General features: G+C 37.2%; 2 protein-coding genes across 18 annotated transcripts in view; one reads left to right on the top strand and one right to left on the bottom strand.

The window, feature by feature from the left end:
• LOC126143123 (disks large homolog 5-like) overlaps positions 1–23,431 on the bottom strand; it is a 1,046,479-nt gene that overhangs the window by 742,056 nt on the left and 280,992 nt on the right. For 3 of the 12 annotated variants that reach the window (XM_049915318.1, XM_049915317.1, XM_049915315.1), the window contains exon 6: positions 15,741–15,906. The exons of 4 other annotated variants lie outside the window; for them this stretch is intronic. In XM_049915318.1, coding sequence (XP_049771275.1) covers positions 15,741–15,906 — 166 coding nt within the window. Of the gene's footprint in view, positions 1–10,498; positions 10,803–15,364; positions 15,531–15,740; positions 15,907–23,431 lie in introns of those variants that run through there. 5 more of the 12 variants (XM_049915316.1, XM_049915313.1, XM_049915312.1 and 2 more) reach the window with 5 other exon arrangements.
• Positions 1–23,431, top strand: part of LOC126143121 (disks large homolog 5-like) — an 886,848-nt gene that overhangs the window by 234,453 nt on the left and 628,964 nt on the right. The gene's annotated exons all lie outside the window — the stretch shown is intronic.

A 23,431-nucleotide genomic window follows, 5' to 3' on the forward strand; every position in this document is an offset into this window, starting at 1 on the left:
TTTTCAATCTTGTACGTCAGAAACTGGAAACATAGGGTGGACAGGTGAAACTATTTCTCTGTTTTCTAAGATAATACTGTTAAATTGTGTAAAATGTATTTCCTTTCCGTACTTCGTGAATTCCATTGTGTTATTTCTCTAAATTAGGCACATTAAAACGACTATTCGTGCCAAAATAGTCTTGCATATCTGGCGTGTGTTACAGTTGTTGCAGTAGTAGAAAGGATTGACTTGTTTTATTTAGAAGATAGTCCCATAATAGACTTAACGAAATCGAAAATCCACACCACTTATGGGTACTATTTGTATGGCAGTTTTAACAAAAACGTAAATTCTCATGTTGCAATACGCTTTGATAAAACGGTAGTGTCCCAGTTTCAGACACATGACGTCAATATTGATACACAATGTTTTCTATTGGAAATGATCCTTATTGTAAACACCACAGCAGTCTCAGAACAACTTTATTTTTTTATTTATTTATAAGTTAATAAGAAAAACTTCAGCCTTTAGTGAATATATTTGGATGAGAGGCCCATTTTTGCTTCAGAGCAACAACATTGAATCCCACCATTCTTCACTGATGTCTGAACTATTTGCGCTTACTCAAGCACGTTGAACACAGTAATATTATCAGGAAACTATGGAACATAGCTGTTGTGTTTCTCAACATTAGTATTATCCACACCAGCCCATCTGAAAATATCTCGACCTCTCCTTCAGTTTATCTGTATATACTTTATATGACTTCCAGATGGATGGAGATAAGGTAGCTGTCAACCGCTGTTACGTATTTGAAACAATGCATTTTCTTGCCATCAGCTGTACATTGTAACTTTATTCTCTAATAGATTCGGTTTTTTCAACCATCATCAAGGAAGAAAAGTAATACACACAGATGGTTGAAAAATACGTTTTGTAATTACTGTGTTATTATTACAAAATCTGCTGCAGTGGTCAAACAGCTGATCATCAAGAGTAACAAACACTGCAGATTTTATAACAACACAGTAATTACACAATGCATTTAAAAAATTCCATTCCAGATGTTAATTTCTAAATTAAACTCCGTGACGCCTGTGTTGTTGGTGGTTATTGCGGTCTCTGAAAAGATGACATGATGTTCATTATTTCAAAAAGCTGCTTGCCTTTCAAAATAGTTACTACATTATCTGCCTACGAAAAATTCATCATCTACCATATTGGACGGAATATTCTTACCTAGAAACGTTGTGACAGAATCAAAATGACTAGTGCGACCATCTGAAGGAAGTTTAATTAAATTGTGTATTTTTGTATACACAATTACAAATTTATGTTCAACAAAAGGTCCACCGCCAATCTGGAGCGCCTTAATGCAGCACAATATTTTCTGGTCTCTTTCTTTAGCGTGTCATATTTCTGTCGCAGCTGATCACTGGTTCTGCATGATGATGATGATCGTTAATTATAGATATCGCATACTTTCTCCCATGCTTTGTTCTGAAATTTGGAAAGATATCTTATTGGTCAAACAACGAATACTCAATCATTTAACCAGTTTCAAGAGATATTTCATTATACACACATCACAAGCTTTGTTAAATGTTTTGACTGACCTTTTCACTACATGATACTACATGCGTTTTCTTGTTCTCTATTATGCTTCTGAAATCGTAAACGATATCGACAAGCTTTAATATATCTTCCAGGGAATAGTTTTGGGCTCTCGATCATTTTAATTGAGCTCTTTTTGCAGATGACTAGACGTAAATAAACTTCAAAAACGCGTGAAAATACCCAGAGTGTTCTCCCACTGTTTCCAACTTAACTGAACGAGATCGCTATTCCAGGGTTAACTAACCAGAGAATATAAAGGCATCGTACAACCATGGAGGTAAAAATAAGAGGAGTTGTTCAAATGGTTCAAATGGCTCTGAGCACTACGGGACTCAACTGCTGTGATCATCAGTCCCCTAGAACTTAGAACTACTTAAACCTAACTAACCTAAGGACATCACACACACCCATGCCCAAGGCAGGATTCGAACCTGCGACCGTAGCAGCAGCGCGGCTCCGGACTGGAGCGGCTAGAACCACACGGCCACCACGGCCGGCAAGAGGAGTTGTCATGACGTCACAAACTTGAAGCCAACCCAAGTGAAGATCCGCCATGTTAGCTACCCCAAAGCATGCGCTTCTGGTGGTTTGATTCCGTGTAGTCGTGAAGTGTTTTGATAAAAAAAAATGATGGCTACATCGCTTACGGGTGTACTAATCGTTCTAATTGCAGTCTAAAGTTTAAACAAATCACATTTCATTCGTAAGTGGACATATTTAAGCGTTATTTTCTTATATGTAGTACTTGAAATTCTGATCCACTGTAAATTTGTACAGCATGGTTTTATTTCTATGATTTGACTTTAGATTTCCTATCAATCCTACGCAAAGAGCTCTCTGGAGGTGAGCTTGGTTTTCATTATCTGGTTATTCCCAAGTAACTGAAAAGTCCTGGCAAGAAATATCCTGGAAATGGGGACTAATGTTTTAAAATGCGATAATTTAATATAAATGTAATGTAACTACATGTAGTTAATTAAATCTTCAGTAAAATGTGTGGAACACCTGTTACAGTGGTTAAATTATAAGTACTTAAAGGGTTACATACTTGTTAAAGCAAAGCTCCCTATCTAAGTCCAGGCAATTTAGATAATGACATTAATCACTGTGTTGTCGTGTTACCCTGTAAATTGCTGTTATTTGCCACACTGAATGTCACTTGGTAGGTACAATTTAAAAACCATGCAGATGTGTAAACTACAATGGGCCTGACAATCTTAAATTCTGTTCTTTTCCATCGTAATTTAACGAATCTTTCACTTTGTTGACGTGACAGCTGGCTTGTTTATATCTTCCCTGCATACATCTATGGGACTTCAAAGGAAATAAGATAAGTTTCTTGCAAATTTGGACATTTAAAATTTGCATTTGACTTGAAAATGCAACGATTACAAATCGGTGCCTCTAAACTATCAATCATTGCTTTTGGAGTTCTGGCTTTATCAATCATTGACACAAACACAATGAAAGTGAATTCAAATGGATTACGAAAGCACGCTTTCCATAGCTCATATTTCTCTTCTCGGTTATTCTAAGTGTATAAACAAAAAGGAATTACAGTACTAAGGACAGAAGCGTCATATTTTCGTGTCGTATTACTGTATCGAATACGCATTTAAGACCAGAAAAACGTTTAAAGTTGCGCTCCTTATGCTGTGTTGTTCACTAAAACAGGTGTAACATTTACTATATAAAATAAATATCGCGTGCACATGACAGAAATAGCGAACAAGAAGCAATTGTAAACACTCGTCTGCTTTTGTTTTGGGGGATCCAAGATGGCGGCAGGCCCCGCCCACTGCCTTCAAAACAACGTACAGCGGAATTCTGTAGTGGCATCTCCCTTTATTCCACCTCCATGCGTACAAAGTGCTGTCAAAGTTATACCGTGGTTAGCTAACCTTAACCGGGCGTTGTACAACCGGCCCCCTTACAAGATATTTTTCAACCGTTATAACATACGAAGCACACAGAAAATTTAATTTACACAGAGTGAATTATATGAAACTTGGACCGCAAACATTGCAGAAATGGAAAGTGCTATTGATGTGCGATATCCACAGAACGGATTGCTAGTCAGAGTCTTGTATTGTTAGCCCATAGAGTGTCTAATAATTCTTGGAAGTGTATTTTTCGTACAAACACACACTTTTTTTGAATGGAACAACGAACATTGACACCAACAAACTAAAAGTAGGGTAAATTGGAATTTCAGTGGTGTTTGTTGAAGGATTCTAGTGCGAGTCATTTACGAGATACCGTATTTTGAAAAGTTCCCACTCCAACACTTACCTAGGGTAACCAGCGTATTTTGAGTGAGGATTTGCACACGCGACATGTTGCCACTAAATTTGTTGCGCCTTCCAAAAAACAAAAAAAAAAAAAAAGCCCAGGCATGTGTGCCAGGACTTGCAAACAGTGAAAGTAATTAAAACTTTTTGAACAACGACATTACAGGTGATGAGAGTTGGTGTTACTGATATGACACGAAAACCCAGCAAGCGACGGTTGCGGTCGAATGTGCAGACGATGGTCGTAGTACTTTTTATGTACATGAAATTGTGCATCGAAAATTTGTACTTCCTGGCAGAATGTCAGACTTAAGTATTCTTTTCGAAGTTTTAAAACATCTGTAAGAGGATTTGTGGAGGAAGGCCTGGCACTTTGGCTATCAAGTGTCAGGTTCATTTATCATGCCAATAATTCAACTCTGCAAGGATATCATACACAACCCTAGGAGCTCCCTTTATTATTTATAGCTTTATTCCAATTGGCCCCAGTGCTTCCCCATTTTTCACAGCTTTACAAATTTCTTGCGAGGTTATCTGTCGTGGACATGGATATTTATCTTCTTCCATCAAGTTTAACATGTCTTGTATAAATTGGTTTCTTTTCTCTGTGAGCAGCGCTTGGTAATACTTAACCCACTCCTAAGCTTATCAGAGGAATCTCAGCACTTTTTGAACCACCACCACCTTTCACACTCTGCTTGCCCTACTGCCATCTAAGTTTTTGTTTATATCCTCTCTGGCTTTCAGCACACCTCATTTTATGCTTTAGTAATGGCCCTTTGTGCTTCTTTGTATTTAGCTTCATATGTTTTATGGACTTCATCAAGCCAAGTGCTGAGCTATTTATTATAAGCCTCCTTTTTCATTTTCACCAATTTCTCTCCTATATTCCACCACTGATTCCTCCTTTCCCATCCCCCCATCCCCCACCCCCGCCTTTACCAGTGCTTCAAAGGCCACCTCAGGTATAATTACTTTGGCAGACCAATACATACTTTCTACAGCATCATCCTTGATGTGTAATACCCTGGCTGCCAATCTAGGTTGATAGAGGAAATGTGTTGATCTTGCTTCAGGCAGATTCTTCACAGTGTCAAGTTGCTAACATTCTACACCTAGTTACTGAATTAAAAGTAGTAAATTACCTGGCTCAGCTTGAAAAATAAGAGCCTCAGTAAGTGTCATGTTTCATTTTTAGAAAAAATGTGAAAATTGCAAGTTTTATGTAAACATTTTTACATTACAGTTAAAAAAATTATTAAAGTTATTTTAAAAACTAGTTGCCAAATCAAACAAACGAAAGAACATATGAAATAAAAAGCAATGGGTGCTCGCTTAATTGGTCAACATAAAACAACTTTCCTCTGATAATTGTTGTTCTGCAGTCCATCAAAATGGGAGATATGTAGAACGCTCTTCATGTTTCCAGAAAAATATATATGTATTACATACAAGTTAAATTGTGTATAAAGTACATAATTTAAAAAATTGAAATGGAATGAGTGACTATACAAAAAAAGAGCAAAACCAGTCAAGTGAGATCGAGGCGTGAGTACGAGACTAGCTGAAGTGAACTGTGAACAATGTTCCACGGAATGAGACCAGACGTGACAGAAGTGAACCATGAAAGACCATCTCCTTAGTTGTTCCTTCGGACCCATTTGTTCGACTCTACTGGATGCCTTTAGACATTGCGTGCTACAGGAAATTTTGATTCCTGTGCTTAACAAAAATTTAAATTTCGTGATCCAAAGCTCAGATAATAATGAAATTTGCACCAAACTACACTCATACATATTATGTTACAACCTCCTTTATCATCACGGTGAACTACTATGTTCCCAGAACTGTTAGATACTACAAATAATCTTGCTGAGACACCATTTGAACTTTGTGTCTACAATCGGAAGGCAAAAGTATGATACATGCCGCACAGAAACGTTCCCTTTATTTTTCTTTCTTCACATTTTTAGACATAACGCATATCAACAATCCCACGCCTCACAAAATAGGCTGAAAAAATGGTTTTAATTTCCAAGGACAAAACACTGAGGACCATCAAGAACCAGATTGACTGCTTAAGATGAAAGAAAAAGATGAAAACATTGAAAGTTTTGTTAAGCATGCTTGCTTCAATTTTATTAAGCAGGTTGATAGGGTGGAATTTTGTCTTCTATTCAATTATGAATATGCTCAGTACTTGCAATTCGTAACTGAGCAGAACTCTATTCTTTTGAGAAAAGAATTTCTGCCATATCACTGACAAATACTGAAATGAAGTAACACACTTCCAACCAAACAGTATCCAAGAAGTCTTTAATACTGATTACAAAATAGGAGATCCTGATTTCGACTTTCAGTGTACCAATATATCAACAGCAGAAGAAGAATACAATTCATTTGGAGACCACGGTAACAATAAAAGGATGCACAGCAGACTAAAATCACTGAGCTCCTATCAAGATTCCACTGAAAAGTACAGAATGCATGAAGTTTTTTTTACTTCTGAGAATCAACTATTGAAAGAGAACTGTCACATGGATTGTGATCCACTTTTCGTTCCAAATAGTATCAATGATGACAAAAACTGGGCCACCAAATATTATGTAAACACTAAGGGAAAGAAGAAAACTATCCTTCCAAACATAAGCATATATAAAGTTCATTAAATATTTCAGACCAAGAGTTCTTGTATATAAAAAGTATTAAGCCAACCACGTAAAACTGTATTCAAAATTGTTTACAGAAGAGGGCAGGATATTGATGGTTTCTAATTACTGGAAGACCGACGATTTGTCCAAGCAAACATGAATATATCGTAGGCCCTACTGTTGGAATAAAACATCAGTAGAAGTATCCTAAGAAAGACAAAGGATAACCCTTGTTTATATTTTTGAAATAACGGACAACAACTGAGTGTCAAAGTTTGTATTACATGCATGCTGTGATATTAACTGACAATTCAACTTTGAAAAAATTAAAGGTGAATCTGCAGTGGATCTTCAGGACAAACAAGATAATCCTTTCTCAGTTGGCGGCAATGCTAAAAATTACATGCACACACCTATTAAATCAGTCCCATGCATTGAGAATCGTTATCTACCAACACGTAAGTCCCTCAAGTTTATAGGAGGAAGAACTATAGCAGTTATCTATGGAGACAATGCTAATCTCTCTACATTTTAAAAAATATTCAAAATTAAATTCAATAAATCTTTGTGGCCAACACAGATTCAAGCGAGTTTGCAGAACTTACAATATCACAATATTTGACTATAAAGTGAAACAAGGAACTTGTTCATGATTCATGAAGACCACTTCAAGTTATTGTAAAAGTTTTTTAGTGAAGATTATCAAGCCGCAAAAATATTCCAAAGAGAAGTCGACAGAAAGAAAATTGAGTCAAACCATGAAAGGCAGAGTAAACTGAGGAGATATTCATGAAATACAAAAATATAATCTGCTAGAAAATAGAAAATCATTTGTTACTGGAAAGCTGTGCAAGCCTCCAAAATATCAACAGAAATATCTAACAAAAATAATGACTTAATTTCTCTAGTCAATGGAAAATATGTTCCAACTCTTCATTTTAAGTTTTCTGGTCCTCTCAGTGTCAACAAAAACTAATTTTTCTTATTAATTGTACAGGCAAGGTCCCCAACGTCGATAGACATACAAACACAAACATACGCACAAAATTCAAGCTTTCGCAACAAACGGTTGCTTCATCTGGAAAGAGGGAAGGAGAGGGAAAGACGAAAGGATGTGGGTTTTAAGGGAGAGGGTAAGGAGTCATTCCAATCCCGGGAGCGGAAAGACTTACCTTAGAGGGAAGAAAGGACAGGTATACACTCTCTCGCGCGCGCGCGCACACACACACACACACACACACACACACACACACACACACACACACACACACACACTATATATTGTAAGCCTACAGTGAAGATCTCTAGCTCTTTAAGTACTTGTCTGCAGGATGATCTTGGATGAGCTCCAACAATTATTCTGATTACACGCTTTTGTGCAATGAACACTCTTTTACTCAATTATGAGTTACCCCAGAATATGATGCCATACAAAAGCAAAGAATGAAAATAGGCGTGGTAAGATTTATATCCCCAAAATTTGCAATGACCCTAATAGCATAAGTAGCTGAACTCCAACGTTTCAGCAGATCTTCAGTGTGTGTGTTTTCTAGTTCAACCCCTCATCAATGAATACACCTAGAAATTTTAAATATTCTACCTTAGCTACAGATTTCCGATCAAAGTCTATATTTATTAATGGTGTCATTCCATTTACTGTGTGGAACTGTATGTACTATGTTTTGCCAAAGTTTAATGAGAGCCTATTTGCAGAGAACCATGATTTTCTGAAAAACATTGTTTACAATTTCACCACTTAATTCTTGTATGTTGTGTGCGATAGCTATACTTGTATCATCGGCAAAAAGTATCAGCTCCGCATCTTCATGAATATAGAATGGAAAGTCATTAAATATATTAAGAACAGCAGAGGACCCAAGACCGAACCTTGCGGCACCCCATTCTTGATTGTTCCCCAGTTTGAGGAACCACCAGTTTTTCTGCATATTATGTGAACTGCTTATTTCAACTTTCTGCACTCTTCCAGTTAGGTATGATTTAAACTATTTGAGCGCTGTCCCATTCATACCACAGTACTTGAGCTTATCTGGAAGTATTCCATGATTTACACAATCAAAATCCTTTGAGAGATCACAAAAAATCCCAACGGGTGACTTCCAGTTATTCAGAGCATTTAATATTTCGTTAGTGAAAGTATATATAGTGTTTTCCACTGAAAATGCCTTTCTGGAAAAGAAACTGACTTAGCTCAGCCTCTACCTAGTGACCAGAGCAGTGTATATAGCGTACTTTCACGTCACCAGCAGCGAGGCTAATGTGGACTACTATGGAGAGCTTGTACCACAACACCTGGACTATCTTGAGTTGAGTAATTTTCTATTCTTTTGAGTAAAGAACCCAACTAATACTTGCGCACAGTTTGTATTGTAGAAGAGGATACCGGCCACCAAACAATATCCCCTCCTTGCTTCCCACGGTATGTGCCTACCGTGAGAATGGGATGACAAAAAATTTTATTTTAACTGTTACTTTCAAACTGAGGAATTTTGTAACTTCCATATTAATATTACAAATTCTGACAAATGGTGAGTATACTTACTTGTTACAGACAGAGAGGCCACATTGGCAAAATCGACCAGCGCTACTGTTGTATTCATGTTTAGGATAAACAGTTGTTTCATTACATTAGAAAGTCTCTCAATTATTTTGTTAAGTCCCATAGTGCTCAGAGCCATTTGAACCATTTTGAACCAATTATTTTCACATTACAATTAAAAATTTATCAGGATACTAATTTTTTTCATATTACACAGTAGTCAGAAAAACAACAATGGTCATTTGAAATTCTCTTTAATACAGTTGTGGAAATCAAGTGGTTTAGCACTTCAGCTCTTACACCATCCAAAATTTTAGTGAAACAGTTACAGAGAGTTTCAAAGTTTTGTTCTGCTGAGCCTATCAATTTATTTGACGGGGAAAAGTTACAACCTCTAAAGTTTTAAACTTTAGATAATCCATCCATATTACAAAAACTTATGTATACACATATGTATATTCCACATCTCCTAAACCACTGGTTCAGTTTCAACCAAATTTGGTACACACGTCCCTTACTGTCAGGCAACAATTGCTGTGTGGGTAAGAACCACCTACCTATTACAGTTCAGGAGTAAAATGCCATACACATTGAGATGGAAAAACGGTCACATCATGCATGACGTTTAAATTTATTATAACTAAATAGCTGAACAGATTTCATAAAACTTGATAACAAGATAGCTCAAATCCTGAGGAAGGACAAGCCTTATTTACAAAGTTTACAGTACAAGATACTTACCGACGTTAAGAATCTTACGTGAATTAGGGGAAGTATTTACTCTTTCACATTAGAACTTTATCATTTTTGAGAAAATGCTTGTGTTAATCAATTTGTGCTACTTGATAAAATTGAAAGAAACGAATACAGTGCTTATACAATCTTCGATGTGTTTAATCCATACTTCCAAACTATTTGTTGCATAGCATGTAGCTACTATGATTGCTATCCAGTATTTGCCAACGGGAGTACTTAGTGACTTGCAACCAACTTTATCCTTAATTTCAAACCGTTACTCAATTTTTTTCTGACTTGCAGCCCTCACAAAATTACGAGACGAAAAAAGTTATCACATAGTACATTTTGCAGTTCATGCAGTTAAAATGTCACATCAGGGATGATGTTTAAATTTATTACTACTTTGCTGCTAACTCTATTACCAACACATTTAGCAGACAGTATTCACATTTGCTGCTGAATGTACCATAGAGGGAAGGGAGGGGGCAGACATGGACGAGGTGGAGGCGACAGATGGACGGAGAGGGGTGGGAGCATAATCGGTTGGGGGGGGGGGGGGGTTGCATACACAGGCAGTGCCACATACTCAGATACTTACATATATGAAATCACAGTTGTGCATCGGTGCATTGCAAAGACCATTACTTTGTAGTAGTATATGAAGAAAGTAGTTTATTTTAATTTACATATTGCACAGATAAACGTGTAAAAACCTATAACTCAACCAGGTTCTTGCAAGTTAACAGAGCAACATAGCTTTTGTCAAGTATTAAAACAATATGATGTTATCTATAAATAAATTTGTAAATCCTAATTTTCAAATATGATTTCCCCACAACTTATTCCTTCATTTGCTTTCTTTCCACGAAAGCTGTTACACGATCCCAGTGAGCTGTATGCTGCAATATGTTCTTTCCATTTACAACCATATCTTCTGGAACACCTGTCTCAAATGGTTGTTGCCACCTAAAATATAGAAATAAAGTGCTTTTTGTGTTGATTACCCACAGCAACAGACAGTGGATGTAAGTGATACAATCAGCAAAGAACTACAAGCACAGATTCACAGGACATCACTGGCAGAAAGAGACTTATGACACTGATATCCAGCTACACATGTAACAATAAGGACAAATAAGATCAGGCATTAACTCACATGTACATGAATTTTTTATTGGATAGTCAGTTCACTAGAAAGGGAATCACATATTTAATAAACTGATAACATTCATCTACTGTTTCAAACAGACTGTCAGTAGATTAACATGTCCATTAAGTCTAAACACTATCTAATTCCTATAATGAATAACAAGTACGAATGCATAAGCACTTAAGATGGATACATATTCATGTTCGGTGAGGAAAATCGACCAAATTTCACAGTAATCAACTACAGTGGAGTCGCGAGAGGAGATCACTGACAGTTGCAACTGACTTGGTGCACCTGCTTTCCGCACGTACACAGTACCTCCGTGTTGTCAGTGCTCTACAGACGACTATGCTCCGATCACAATTACTCAATAGTTGACGTCTGTCACTTGCTGCTACAGTTTTGCCACATCTGTTGCCGGCTACCGCTCTGTTACAGGCGGCACAGAAACACGGCGGGCTCGCTTCTCGAATGCTGTTATTGTGTAATGTAGAGCAATGTCTGAAGCGGTTGGCACGAGATAAGACAGCAATAGGAGATGATCTGTCCACAGCCGATTTTAAGTGACACACGACATAATTGCGCCAGAAGGATCATTGTACAGCCCTGAATTTAAACTTGTGTCCTAAACTAAACAAAACCCAGTGATTTGCAATGTAGCCAACAAAGTGGCAGTCAACAATCTACAGCAGAAGCAAAAATCACAATCACTTTTTTCACGGCTATTAGAGTTAACCTCTACAAGCAAACTCTGAGACCGAAAAACTTCAGTTTCAGTGCTAAAAGCAAATTGTAAGTTCTCTCTCTGACTGATTATCTGAAACCATCCTCTCACTGCCTACACCAGCTGCCGTATTACCAACCATTGAGCAGTCCTGTTTGGCACTCAGTTGCAGCTATAGACAGCACAAGCAGATTTCAATGAAAAGGGAATGATAGGAAGAAAAACAAGTGCAAATAGATGAAAATTCTGCTTCATGCAATGTCATGCGAAGCTTGTCTAACATAAGCTCGTCTCTAGGATTATAAAAACTGTATACGTAACGCTGAATTGCGCCTCGTGTATCAGGTATACTGAAATACAAAATAAGAGGGCCAGACTCAGGTTTCGGGATCTGAAAACATCGTCAAGAAAGAAAGCCAGACAAGCACTTGGAAATGAACCAATTGCTGTGGCAGTTTGGCAACAGTGAATGTGTGTGACATTGAGCACTCCGATTTCAGGAAAGCAGATACAAAGCCAGAAGTGTCAACTAACAGATAATTTCAATCCTACTGTAGTTTCCACCAGTAGTTCCCATGGAAAGCTGGCAACAGTCCTCCCAGCAATCATCTGTTGCCAGCCACTCAATGCCTGTTGTGTGTGGTGAGCAGCACTATCTCCTTTCATATTGTCCATGTTCCATCCTGGGTTTTCTATCCTTTGAAAATTTGCTCTGACTGAGCTATTTTGCACAGATGAATTTGTATCCTGCATCAAACTGTAAGGAATCTAGCTATTACTTATACATCTTTATCCAAATGATTTGAATGTTTCTCTCTAAATTACAATCTATCCATCATACATATAAAACGCAATGTTGTGAATGACTCATCACACCCAAACCAAACTGCCAAAGACAGGATCTTTAAATCTGGAGAGACTGTCGATATTGTACTGAAGGCATTGTTTAGGAAGGGATTTTTGAAATCCCACGCATAATAGAAGGAAAGCTTTTTGAAAATATTAGCTATTAAGTCGATTTCGAAGATAGCTCTAAAGAACTCCTGAAGTTTCTTTGAAGCTACAGCTATGAAAATTGGTATTTGTTTTCTTGGTTATAGACATTTTTTTAAAAAAAATCTGCGTTACAGTGTTTTTGGAAATTACAATGCTAATGTGGTGAAACAGAGAATGAGATTTTTTATGCAAATATTTCATTATGAAGATATTTTAAAGCTAAATCTCAAAACTGCAATTTGGCTTCTCAGTTAGAAATAAAAAAAATAGCTGTTACACTGTTGCTGGAAATTCAACTCCTTAGGGGATGAAACGAGAGATAAAAGTGTGTAAGAAAATATTTTCTTGTATTAAAAAACATTTTAACGTTAAAAATCTGAAAATTGGTATTTCACTTATCAGTTACATATAAAAAATGTGTTTTAGGGATGAACATTTCTATGGAAATGTCTCCACAAGAATGCAAAAGGCATGATTAATGCCCATCTTTGACTCCAGCTAAAAGAATCACTTTTTGGTAAGAAGTACATTTGGGAAAGACCATGCTTCTATGGCCTTAATTTGCATGAAAAGTTTAGAAGTTAGTGCAATTTGTGAACAACATAAAAATTCAGTTTTAAAAAATCTGTGCAGAGCACACAGTCTGAGTGAGTGAAGCGGCAGATGCTAAGCTGGTAATCAATAAAACTAACTTTTACATGTAAATTATCTTTTCTGCAGAAGTTAGAATGGGTTAGACTTGTGAATAACTTAATCATGGGACTTTAAATTTAGATGCTTTATTACCAATATGAAAAAATGGCAAAAAATAAATAATTTATCCACCGAGTTTTTCCTAAATACCCAGGTTTTTCTCAACCATGTAGAAGATGTCACCAGTGTGGAGCTGGAAAGAAAGAAAAAGAGAGAGAGAGAGAGAGAGAGAGAGAGAGAGAGAGAGAGAGAGAGTTATGGAATTATTAGGTTAAATGGTAACCTAACAGGAAGCAAACCATAGAAGATGGTTTAAAAACCACTGAGAACAAACATGTGGGCCGGGACTGTTTAATATTAATCACATTATAAGGCTGCTGCACAACCATGCCACAATGGTTTGGAATAAATTTAGTAGAATGACAATATCAATTGGGAATTCTATCTGCTGTAGAGAAGGAATGCAAAGTTTGTAAATGTCTCGGAAAGCACTAGCTCATGTTCACACAAGTAGGACCATCTAACCAGAGCTTCATAAAAGATGCATGTGAAACATGTCCTGTTACCTTTAGTTGCTACTTGCTGAGAATTTCCTCACTCATTGACAGCATTTGGGAGATTCAAATGCATTATTAGCAAGTTTCTTCTTCTGAGTGTATTGTACCAGAGTTCTTGAGAATTTTATTTTCTTACAAATAAGTGTGCATATTGTGAGTCAGAATAGCAAAATATGAGTAGAATGTGCTGTGTATCAGACAAATATTTGGAATATGGGTTCAGGGTGAAAGTGAGGTAAGTTGTGCATCCAGACCATACCTGAATAACAACTGAGAACTATAAACAGTGCAGATCCAGGTAAGGGTACACGTAATTCCAACAGAACAATATACCTGTAATGGTAATAGTTTGCTACCTATGCCACTTTTGCTGAGACTATTTTAACAAACGATACTGGAAATAATGTGTTTTGGACAGATCTTTAATGTGGGATACCAATCTGCACATTTCATTATACAAAAGCACGAGTAAAAAAAAAAAAAAAAAGGCACATTATCTTTGCATACATTTCAATTCAAATTCGGCACTTAGTTTGCTTCTGTCAGTCAAACACAGCACACGACATGTGATTAAAAGTAACACCACTATTTTATCACACATATAGATTGAATACATGCAATGAGCATTAAATGTGTAATTCAGGATCAAAAACTGCAAAACCTTTAAGATTGCAGCAGAGTTAACATACACTGCAAAAGATCTCTTTGAAACATTTTCCGCACGGTCTACTTCAATAAAGTGTTGAGAAATGTGCTACCTATAGATCTCATCTTGCAGTTAGGTCTTTGTATCAGTAGTTAGGAAAGCAGACACAGTCTAACTCATTTAGGGAACCCTGGAACCAAAATTACAAATGGTAAACGTCCCAAACCTTCCCTGGTGTGGCAACCGTAAGCAGCATCTGAGCTCTACTGGACAGTTTAATGATTATGTGTGTGTTCTCTTCCTGTAGTCTTGGAAACTGTCATACTATACATTGGTTATAGAATACGATTCATGTTGTAAGAATATACTCCAATCACAAGTAAATGAGATGAACAGTGAGATCACACAAGATGCCACATATACCTCTCATAGAAATGAAAACAACGAACTGGTGAACAAAGGAATTCGAATCAAAACTTCCAAAACAAAACGCAAGAGTAATAACGTGTGATACTTGTGTAGAACAAATAGGATGTACGTACTCCTGGAGGTCCCTTCCTCACACCTTGCTGTTTCAAACTGACATTACACCATGACACTGCAATAAATACTTCTAAATATGTATGTTACAGTTTTTATATCCTGTAACATAGTAGTCAGTCAGTCCACGAAGATATGAATTTTGTTCTTTCAATTATTTAAATCAAGATTATACACTGGACATCAATTGAAATATAGAAACATACATTTGCTGGAACTCACCATACAGCAATGAGGTCTCTTAATGATTGAACCAGTTGATCATTATTAGACAGTAAAGCATCCATATGTTGATTCCACTCACAGGTATTTGAGAATTTGTTGGAACTTTCAGATTCACGTGTTTCATCTGAGTGCATGCCAATGAGATGCTCTAAACGAGGATCGTCTGAAAATTATTTTTGTTTCATAAGCCATATCAAAGTTTCATCATCCTAATGATTTTACAGGTGTCACTTTGTTCTATTTTATTAAAAATGCAGCATTTTGCAGAAATTAATTCAGCCAGACCATCGTGAACACAGTTCTTACAAAGTTCTGGCACAAATCTAAAGACCAATCATTATTTGCAATGTTTTTCCAAGTTACCATTTCTTACCTGCGAGGATAGACATTTCAGGTAAACTTAGTGTCACATGTCTTGCCATCCTCTTTTGCGCCACAAGATCCAGTATATAGAACAAGTCATTATATGCTGTACCAAAGTCCAATGTCTCTTGTAAAGTAGAATCTCTGTTCATCAGTGATACCATGGTTTCATGCAACTGCAATCGAAGATTGGGGGCACAATTAGGATATTGCAGTTCTGTCATTAACACCTCAAATAATAATAATAATAATAATAATAATAATAATAATAATAATAATAATAGAGGTGTTTTGCAGGATATGCTTCCTGCAACCACCCTAGAAGGAAAACAAGGAGAGGATGAGATGGTCAGATGAAGTTAACCGACACCTCATGTTCTGTTATTACCAAGCAACAAACCTAGGAACCAACACAACTGGATACAGATCACAAGTATACACAACATTTATTACCAGATACCCAGAATTAAAATTTTTAACAGAACAACGACTAGCTGATCAGATCCGTGTAATAATAAAAAATAACAGGACACCCCAGTCAGAATTAGAAAACATCAAACAACAAGTACAACAAATACTGGAACAAAATAATGTGCAATCAGAAGAAGAAGAAGAAGAAGAAAATACAGTAATGGACTCAAACATCCCAGAGCAAACAAAGGACAACACGCATCAATTTTAAACAATCAGAGGAAAACAAAATCTTCAGACAGCCACCAGAACAAGCACAAATAGAACACGAAGTGACACACATGTTAGATATAGAAGATAAATTTCAGCTGACATATATAGAATACAAAGACACAAATACAGACATTAGACCATTCTTGCATAGACCGCCAACTAACCCACAAGTCGAAACAACAATAAAAACTACCAACGCAATCTTACACAACAAAATAAATGAAAACAACCATGGATGAGTTACAACTACTGGTTTATATAGGAGCACTCACGACACTAAATATACACACTAGGCAGAGATCAGAACCAACCAACACACAGAAGAAACCCACAAAACCAGCATGGCAACACAGGCTACAGATCAGAATAGAAAAACTGAGAAAAGACATCGGACAGCTAACACAATTTATAAAAAATGAAATGTCAGAAAAAAAAAAGGAAAAAGGTTAGGTAAAATCTCACAACAAGAAGCGATAGATCAATTAGATGAAAAGAAGCAGAAATTACAAGCATTGGCCAAACGACTTAGAAGATACAAAAAATGTGAAAATAGAAGGAAACAAAACCAAACATTCAACACAAACCAAAAGAAATTTTACCAGACAATAGATAACACACACATTAAAATAGACAATCCACCAAACATAACAGACATGGAACACTTCTGGAGCAACATATGGTCAAACCCGGTACAACATAACAGGCATGCACGGTGGATACAAGCAGAATCAGACACATACAAGATGATACCACAAATGCCTGAAGTGATAATTTTGCAACATGAAGTCACCCAAGCAATTAATTCTACTCACAATTGGAAAGCCCCTGGAAAAGATAAAATAGCAAATTTCTGGCTAAAGAAGTTCACCTCAACACATTCACATCTAACTAAATTATTTAACAGTTACATTGCAGACCCATACACATTCCCTGATACACTTACACATGGAATAACTTATCTTCAACCTAAAGATCAAGCAGACACAGCAAACCCAGCTAAATATTGCCCCATAACATGCCTACCAACAATATACAAAATATTAACTTCAGTCATTACACAGAAATTAATGACACATACAACACAGAACAAAATTATAAATGAAGAACAAAAAGGCTGTTGCAAAGGAGCTCGAGGATGTAAAGAGCAACTGATAATAGATGCAGAGGTGACATATCAAGCTTAAACTAATCAAAGGTCGCTACACTACGCATACATTGATTACCAAAAAGCTTTTGATAGTGTACCCCATTCATGGTTACTAAAAATATTGGAAATATACAAAGTAGATCCTAAATTGATACAGTTCCTAAACATAGTAATGAAAAATTGGAAAACTATACTTAATATCAAAACAAATTCAAATAATATCACATCACAGCCAATACAGATTAAGTGTGGAATATACCAAGGAGACTCATTAAGTCCTTTCTGGTTCTGCCTTGCTCTGAACCCACTATCCAACATGCTAAATAATACAAATTATGGATACAATGTTACTGGAACATACCTGCACAAAATCACACATTTGCTATACATGGATGATCTAAAACTACTGGCAGCAACCAATCAACAACTCAATCAATTACTAAAGATAAAAGAAGTATTCAGCAATGATATATAAATATGGCTTTTGGAACAGACAAATGTAACAAAAATAGCATTGTCAAGGGAAAACACACTAAACAAGAAGATTACATATTGGAGAACCACAATAACTGCATAGAAGCGATGGAAAAAACAGATGCCTATAAATATCTAGGATACAGACAAAAAATAGGAATAGATAATACAAATATTAAAGAAGAACTAAAAGAAAAATATAGACAGAGACTAACAAAAATACTGAAAACAATTGACAGCAAGAAACAAGACAAAAGCTATAATTACTTATGCTATACGAATATTGACTAACTCATTTGGAGTAGTGAAATGGAGTAACACAGACCTAGAAGCACTCAATACACTTACACGATCACAATGCCACAAATATAGAATACATCACATACATTCAGCAACTGAAAGATTCACATTAAGCAGAAAGGAAGGAGGAAGGGGATTGATCGACATAAAAAAACCTACATTATGGACATGTAGACAATTTAAGAAAATTCTTTCTAGAACGAGCAGAAACTAGCAAAATACACAAAGCAATCACTCATATAAATACATCGGCTACACCACTGCGATTTCATAACCACTTCTACAACCCTTTAGATCACATAACATCAACAGATACAAAAAAAGTAAATTGGAGAAAGAAAACACTACATGGCACAGCCACACATCGATCAAGACGCATCCAACACATGGCTAAGAAAAGGCAATATATACAGTGAGATGGAAGGATTCATGATTGCAATACAGGATCAAATAATAAACACCAGATATTACAGCAAGCATATTATTAAAGGTCCCAATACCACAACAGATAAAGACAGACTTTGCAAACAACAAATAGAAACAGTAGATCACATCACAAGTGGATGTACAATACTAGCAGATACAGAATACCCCAGAAGACATGACAATGTAGCAAAAATAATACATCAACAGCTTGCCTTACAACATAAACTTATAAAACAACACGTTCCCACATACAAGTATGTACCACAAAATGTACTGGAGAATGATGAATACAAATTATACTGGAACAGAACCATTGTAACAGATAAAACAACACCACATAACAAACCTGACATCATACTCACCAATAAAAAGAAGAAATTAACACAACTAATCGAAATATCCATACCCAATACAACAAATATACAAAAGAAAACAGGAGAAAAAATTGAAAAATACATCCAACTGGCTGAGGAAGTCAAGGACATGTGGCATCAGGATAAAGTTGACATTATCCCAATTATACTATCAACTACAGGAGTCATACCTCACAATATTCACCAGTACATCAATGCAATACAGCTACATCCAAACATATATATATATATATATATATATATATATACACAACTACAAAAATCTGTAATTATTGATACATGTTCAATTACCCGAAAGTTCCTAAATGCAATATAACATATACCATACAGTTACAAGGAAGTCACGCTTGACCGAGGTCCGCGTCACGTTCCATTTTTAACCAGACTTAAGTCTGAGAAAAAAAGTCAATAATAATAATAGCTCCTGTATCAAAAAAAATTAAAAAATGGCAGCCTCGATTCTAAGAGAGATGAAATCATTTATTACAGAAAATCTATTTCATTCACTACAGGACCCTCTTCAGTGCAAATATTAGTTTTAAAATTTGTGCAATAAAAGCACATATTATAACTTCAACATGACCTCAACACACAATAAACGTTGGATGAGGAGGATGTTGATGATTGGTTTGTGGGCTGATTAACCGCACGGTCATCAGTGCCTGTACAGTGTCCCAATCTTTACACAGTCAAATTTTAGCCATGTTCACAAATAATGATGATGTTGAAATGATGGCGCAACACAAACACCCAGTGCCTGGGCAGATAAAATGCCCGAACCAGCCGGGAATCGAACCCGGGACTCTGTGATCCAGAGGCAGCAACGCTAGCCATTAGACCACAAGCTGCGGACGGCCATGTTGAAGTTGTTAGTATGTGCTTTTATTACACGAGTCTTCAATACTTATTTTTGTACTGAAAATGGCCATGCGGTGACAAATCAATTTGCTGTAATAAATTATTTCAAATCTCTTACAACTGAGGCTGCCATTTTTCTTCTTTACAGCACTAATACTGTGGTAGTTGAGAACATGGTTTCCAGAGGAATCCAACCCCAATAAAATAATTTACAACTACAGAAACTAACTTACAAAAATGAATTTTAAAGGGAAAAAAACATTTTCTCAGCTTCCGGAATGTGTTCGACATAATTTCATACCTTTGACAACAAAACAGGAGCATATGGAATATTGGACAAGCTGAGGGATTGGACTGAAGATTTTCTAGGTAACAGAAAACAACATGTCATTTTCAATAGAGAGAAACCTTCAGATGTACAATACATAAATGTCCTAATGTTGAAAGTACCATGAAGATTTTCATGGAAAATACTGTTGTGTACAGAGATGTTGCAACACTAGGAAATTGAATCGAAATCCAACACAATCTGCAAATGATCAATGCTTGGTGCAGGGATTGGCAGGTGACCCTCAACGTAAAACAAATTTAATGAATTGCAAATAAATAGGCAGGAAGACCCACTGCTATATGGCTGAACAACTGCAGAACACTCACTGGATGCAATCACTCCCATAAAACATCTAGGAATGTACATATGGAGCAGTTTAAAGTGGAATGAACACATGAAACTTATTGCTGCGGCTGACACCAAACAGACTCATTGGAAGATCCTGTGGAGATGGAGGCAACCCACAACGCAGGCAGCTTACAAAACCCTTGTTCAACCAATACTTTATGAACCTCATCAGGCTGGTTTCTGTATCAGACAGGAAAGACACAAGAACAAGGGCATTCAAAGAAGAGCAGCACATTTCGTTAAAGGTTCATTTAGTAAGAGAGTGAAGATGATGCTCAGCTAATCCCAGAGCGACGCTGCAAGAGAAGCATTCTGCACCACTGTGCTCTTTACTGTCAAAACTTCCAAGAGCGTACATTCCTAGAATATATATATGAAGATAGTAATTGTACTTGAGAGAACAGATACCATTGATGACTGTGCAGCTTCTCTAGAATGAATGATACTTGAAACCTTCAGCTGCCTACAGGTGTTGATATACCTCGATGGGGACAGCTGAAAATGTGCCCCCCGACCGGGACTCGAACCCGGGATCTCCTGCTTACATGGCACACACACACACACACACACACACACACATTTTCAGCTGTCCCCATCGAGGTATATCAACAACACCTGTCAGCAGATAAGGGTTTTAATTAATTATCATTTATTCTAGAGAAGCTGCACGGTGATCAATGGTATCTGTTCTTTCGAGAACAATTACTATCTTCATATATATAGTTAAAGGCTATCCAGCCATTGACGTTCGTCTGTGCAAATGCGCACAGGTTGCCTGAACTCTTATGGGAATAGACAACTTGGTGTGCGCGAGTAATGAGTGGAAGGGCAAATATCTATTAGGTACATTACGTATATAGACGGTGGACAGTTGGGAATGTGGGTCTCACGGGAAGCGTGCAAGGGATAAGTCCCTGCAGTCGCACTATTCGTCTGTACCCTCGGTGGCTCAGACGGATAGAGCGTCTGCCATGTAAGCAGGAGATCCTGGGTTCAAGTCCCGGTCGGGGAACACATTTTCAGCTGTCCCCATCGACGTATATCAACAACACATGTCGGGAGCTGAGGGTTTCAATTAATTATCATTCCTAGAAGAGTTACTAGTATATTGCTTCCTACAACATGTACAGGGTGTACATATAGTCCGGGAACACTCAATTATTTATTGCACAAGAACCAAACATTGGACAGATATTATACATGTCATTTTGAAGAGAAACCCTGAAAGTTTTTTTTTTATGTATACCACCACAGCGTAGTTTGGTAAGTTGCTGATAGTCAGTGCTAGTTGCAAATGTAGCGCGTTCAGGTGCAGAGCAAGCTTTCTGTGTGTTGGAATTCGAGAAAAAAATGTGCTACAGCTGTTCAATGATTGTTTAGAACCAAGTATGGCAAGAAGCCACCAACATGGAAGGCCATTTACCACTGGCACAACAAATTTGTTACGACGGGTTTCTTGTGCCCGACAGAGAGAGGCAGATGTCCCAGTGCAAGTGAAGTGAATGTGGAGCACGTACGAGAGACATTTGTAAAGACTCCAAAGGAATCTGTGAATCGTGCATCCTGTGAACTCTAAATTGCTCCAATGACAGTGTGGAAAGTCCTGTGACAGAAGCTGTCCATGAAACCATTCAAATTGGAGCTAGTGCAGAAGCTCAATGACAACAAAGACAAGTGTTTTGAGTTTTGTTTGCAGTTGCAACAATTGAATGAGGATGGGGATGGCATTGTTGATCACTTAATTTTTAGCGATGAAGCCACTTTTCACACTAATGGGAAAGTGAACAGGCATAATTGTTGAATATGGGGTTCAAAGCATCCACATGAATGCATGGAATTTGAGCACGATTCCCCAAAGGTAAATGTTCTTTGTGCTGTGTCGCGTCAAAAACTGTACAGGCCACATTGTTCTTTGCCGAGAGTACTGTCACTGGATATTCCTACTTGGACATGTTGGGGCAATGGCTGATGCCTCAAATGCAATCGGACTCTCCGTTCATCTTTCAGCAGGATGGGGCTCCACCCCGTTTTCATCGCGAAGTTCGTCGGTACCTGAACACGGAGCTGCTGCATCGATAGATCATCCTTGCTACAAAAGGGGACAGCTGTTTCATGAAAGGGCCTTCCCGATCACCAGATCTCACTCCATGTGACTTTTTACTGTGGGGACACATTATAGATCTGGTGTATGTACCGCCCTAGCATGTGATGTAGCAGAGCTCTGGGAGAGAATACGGGAAGCGACTGCCGCAGTCGACGATAATTTAAAGTATTCTTGAACTTTATGTACACACTATTTCGCGAAAAGACCATGGAGGGAAAATTAGAGATACCCCAGACCTCACATGAAAGCTTATCAGCAATCTTTCTTCCCACGAGTCATTTGTGAATGGAATGGGGAAGAGTGTGGGGGTGCGACATTGATACATAACGTACCATCCACCCACACCTGACTTTGCTTTGTGGAGTATAGATGTAGATGTAGGGAATGGTGATAACCAGCTGACTGCACTTACTTCCATGATCTCATACATTACTGAAATAATTTCAACACAATTTAACTATTGTATCATAACGGAAGCGCATGATCCCTCCTCCATTCTAATATTTTTATTGAACAAATTTTCACATGTCTTCATGTAGCTTAGTCTACCAACAACAAGTAACGCACTCCTTCCTTTCTTTGGTGTACGAGGGTGGTTTGAAAAGTTCTCGGAATCACCACAAGAGGTCAGCACCAGCACAACGAGTGTTTCACG

Source organism: Schistocerca cancellata, unplaced genomic scaffold (genome assembly GCF_023864275.1).
Source record: "Schistocerca cancellata isolate TAMUIC-IGC-003103 unplaced genomic scaffold, iqSchCanc2.1 HiC_scaffold_782, whole genome shotgun sequence".
Taxonomy (NCBI): Eukaryota; Metazoa; Arthropoda; class Insecta; order Orthoptera; family Acrididae; genus Schistocerca; species Schistocerca cancellata.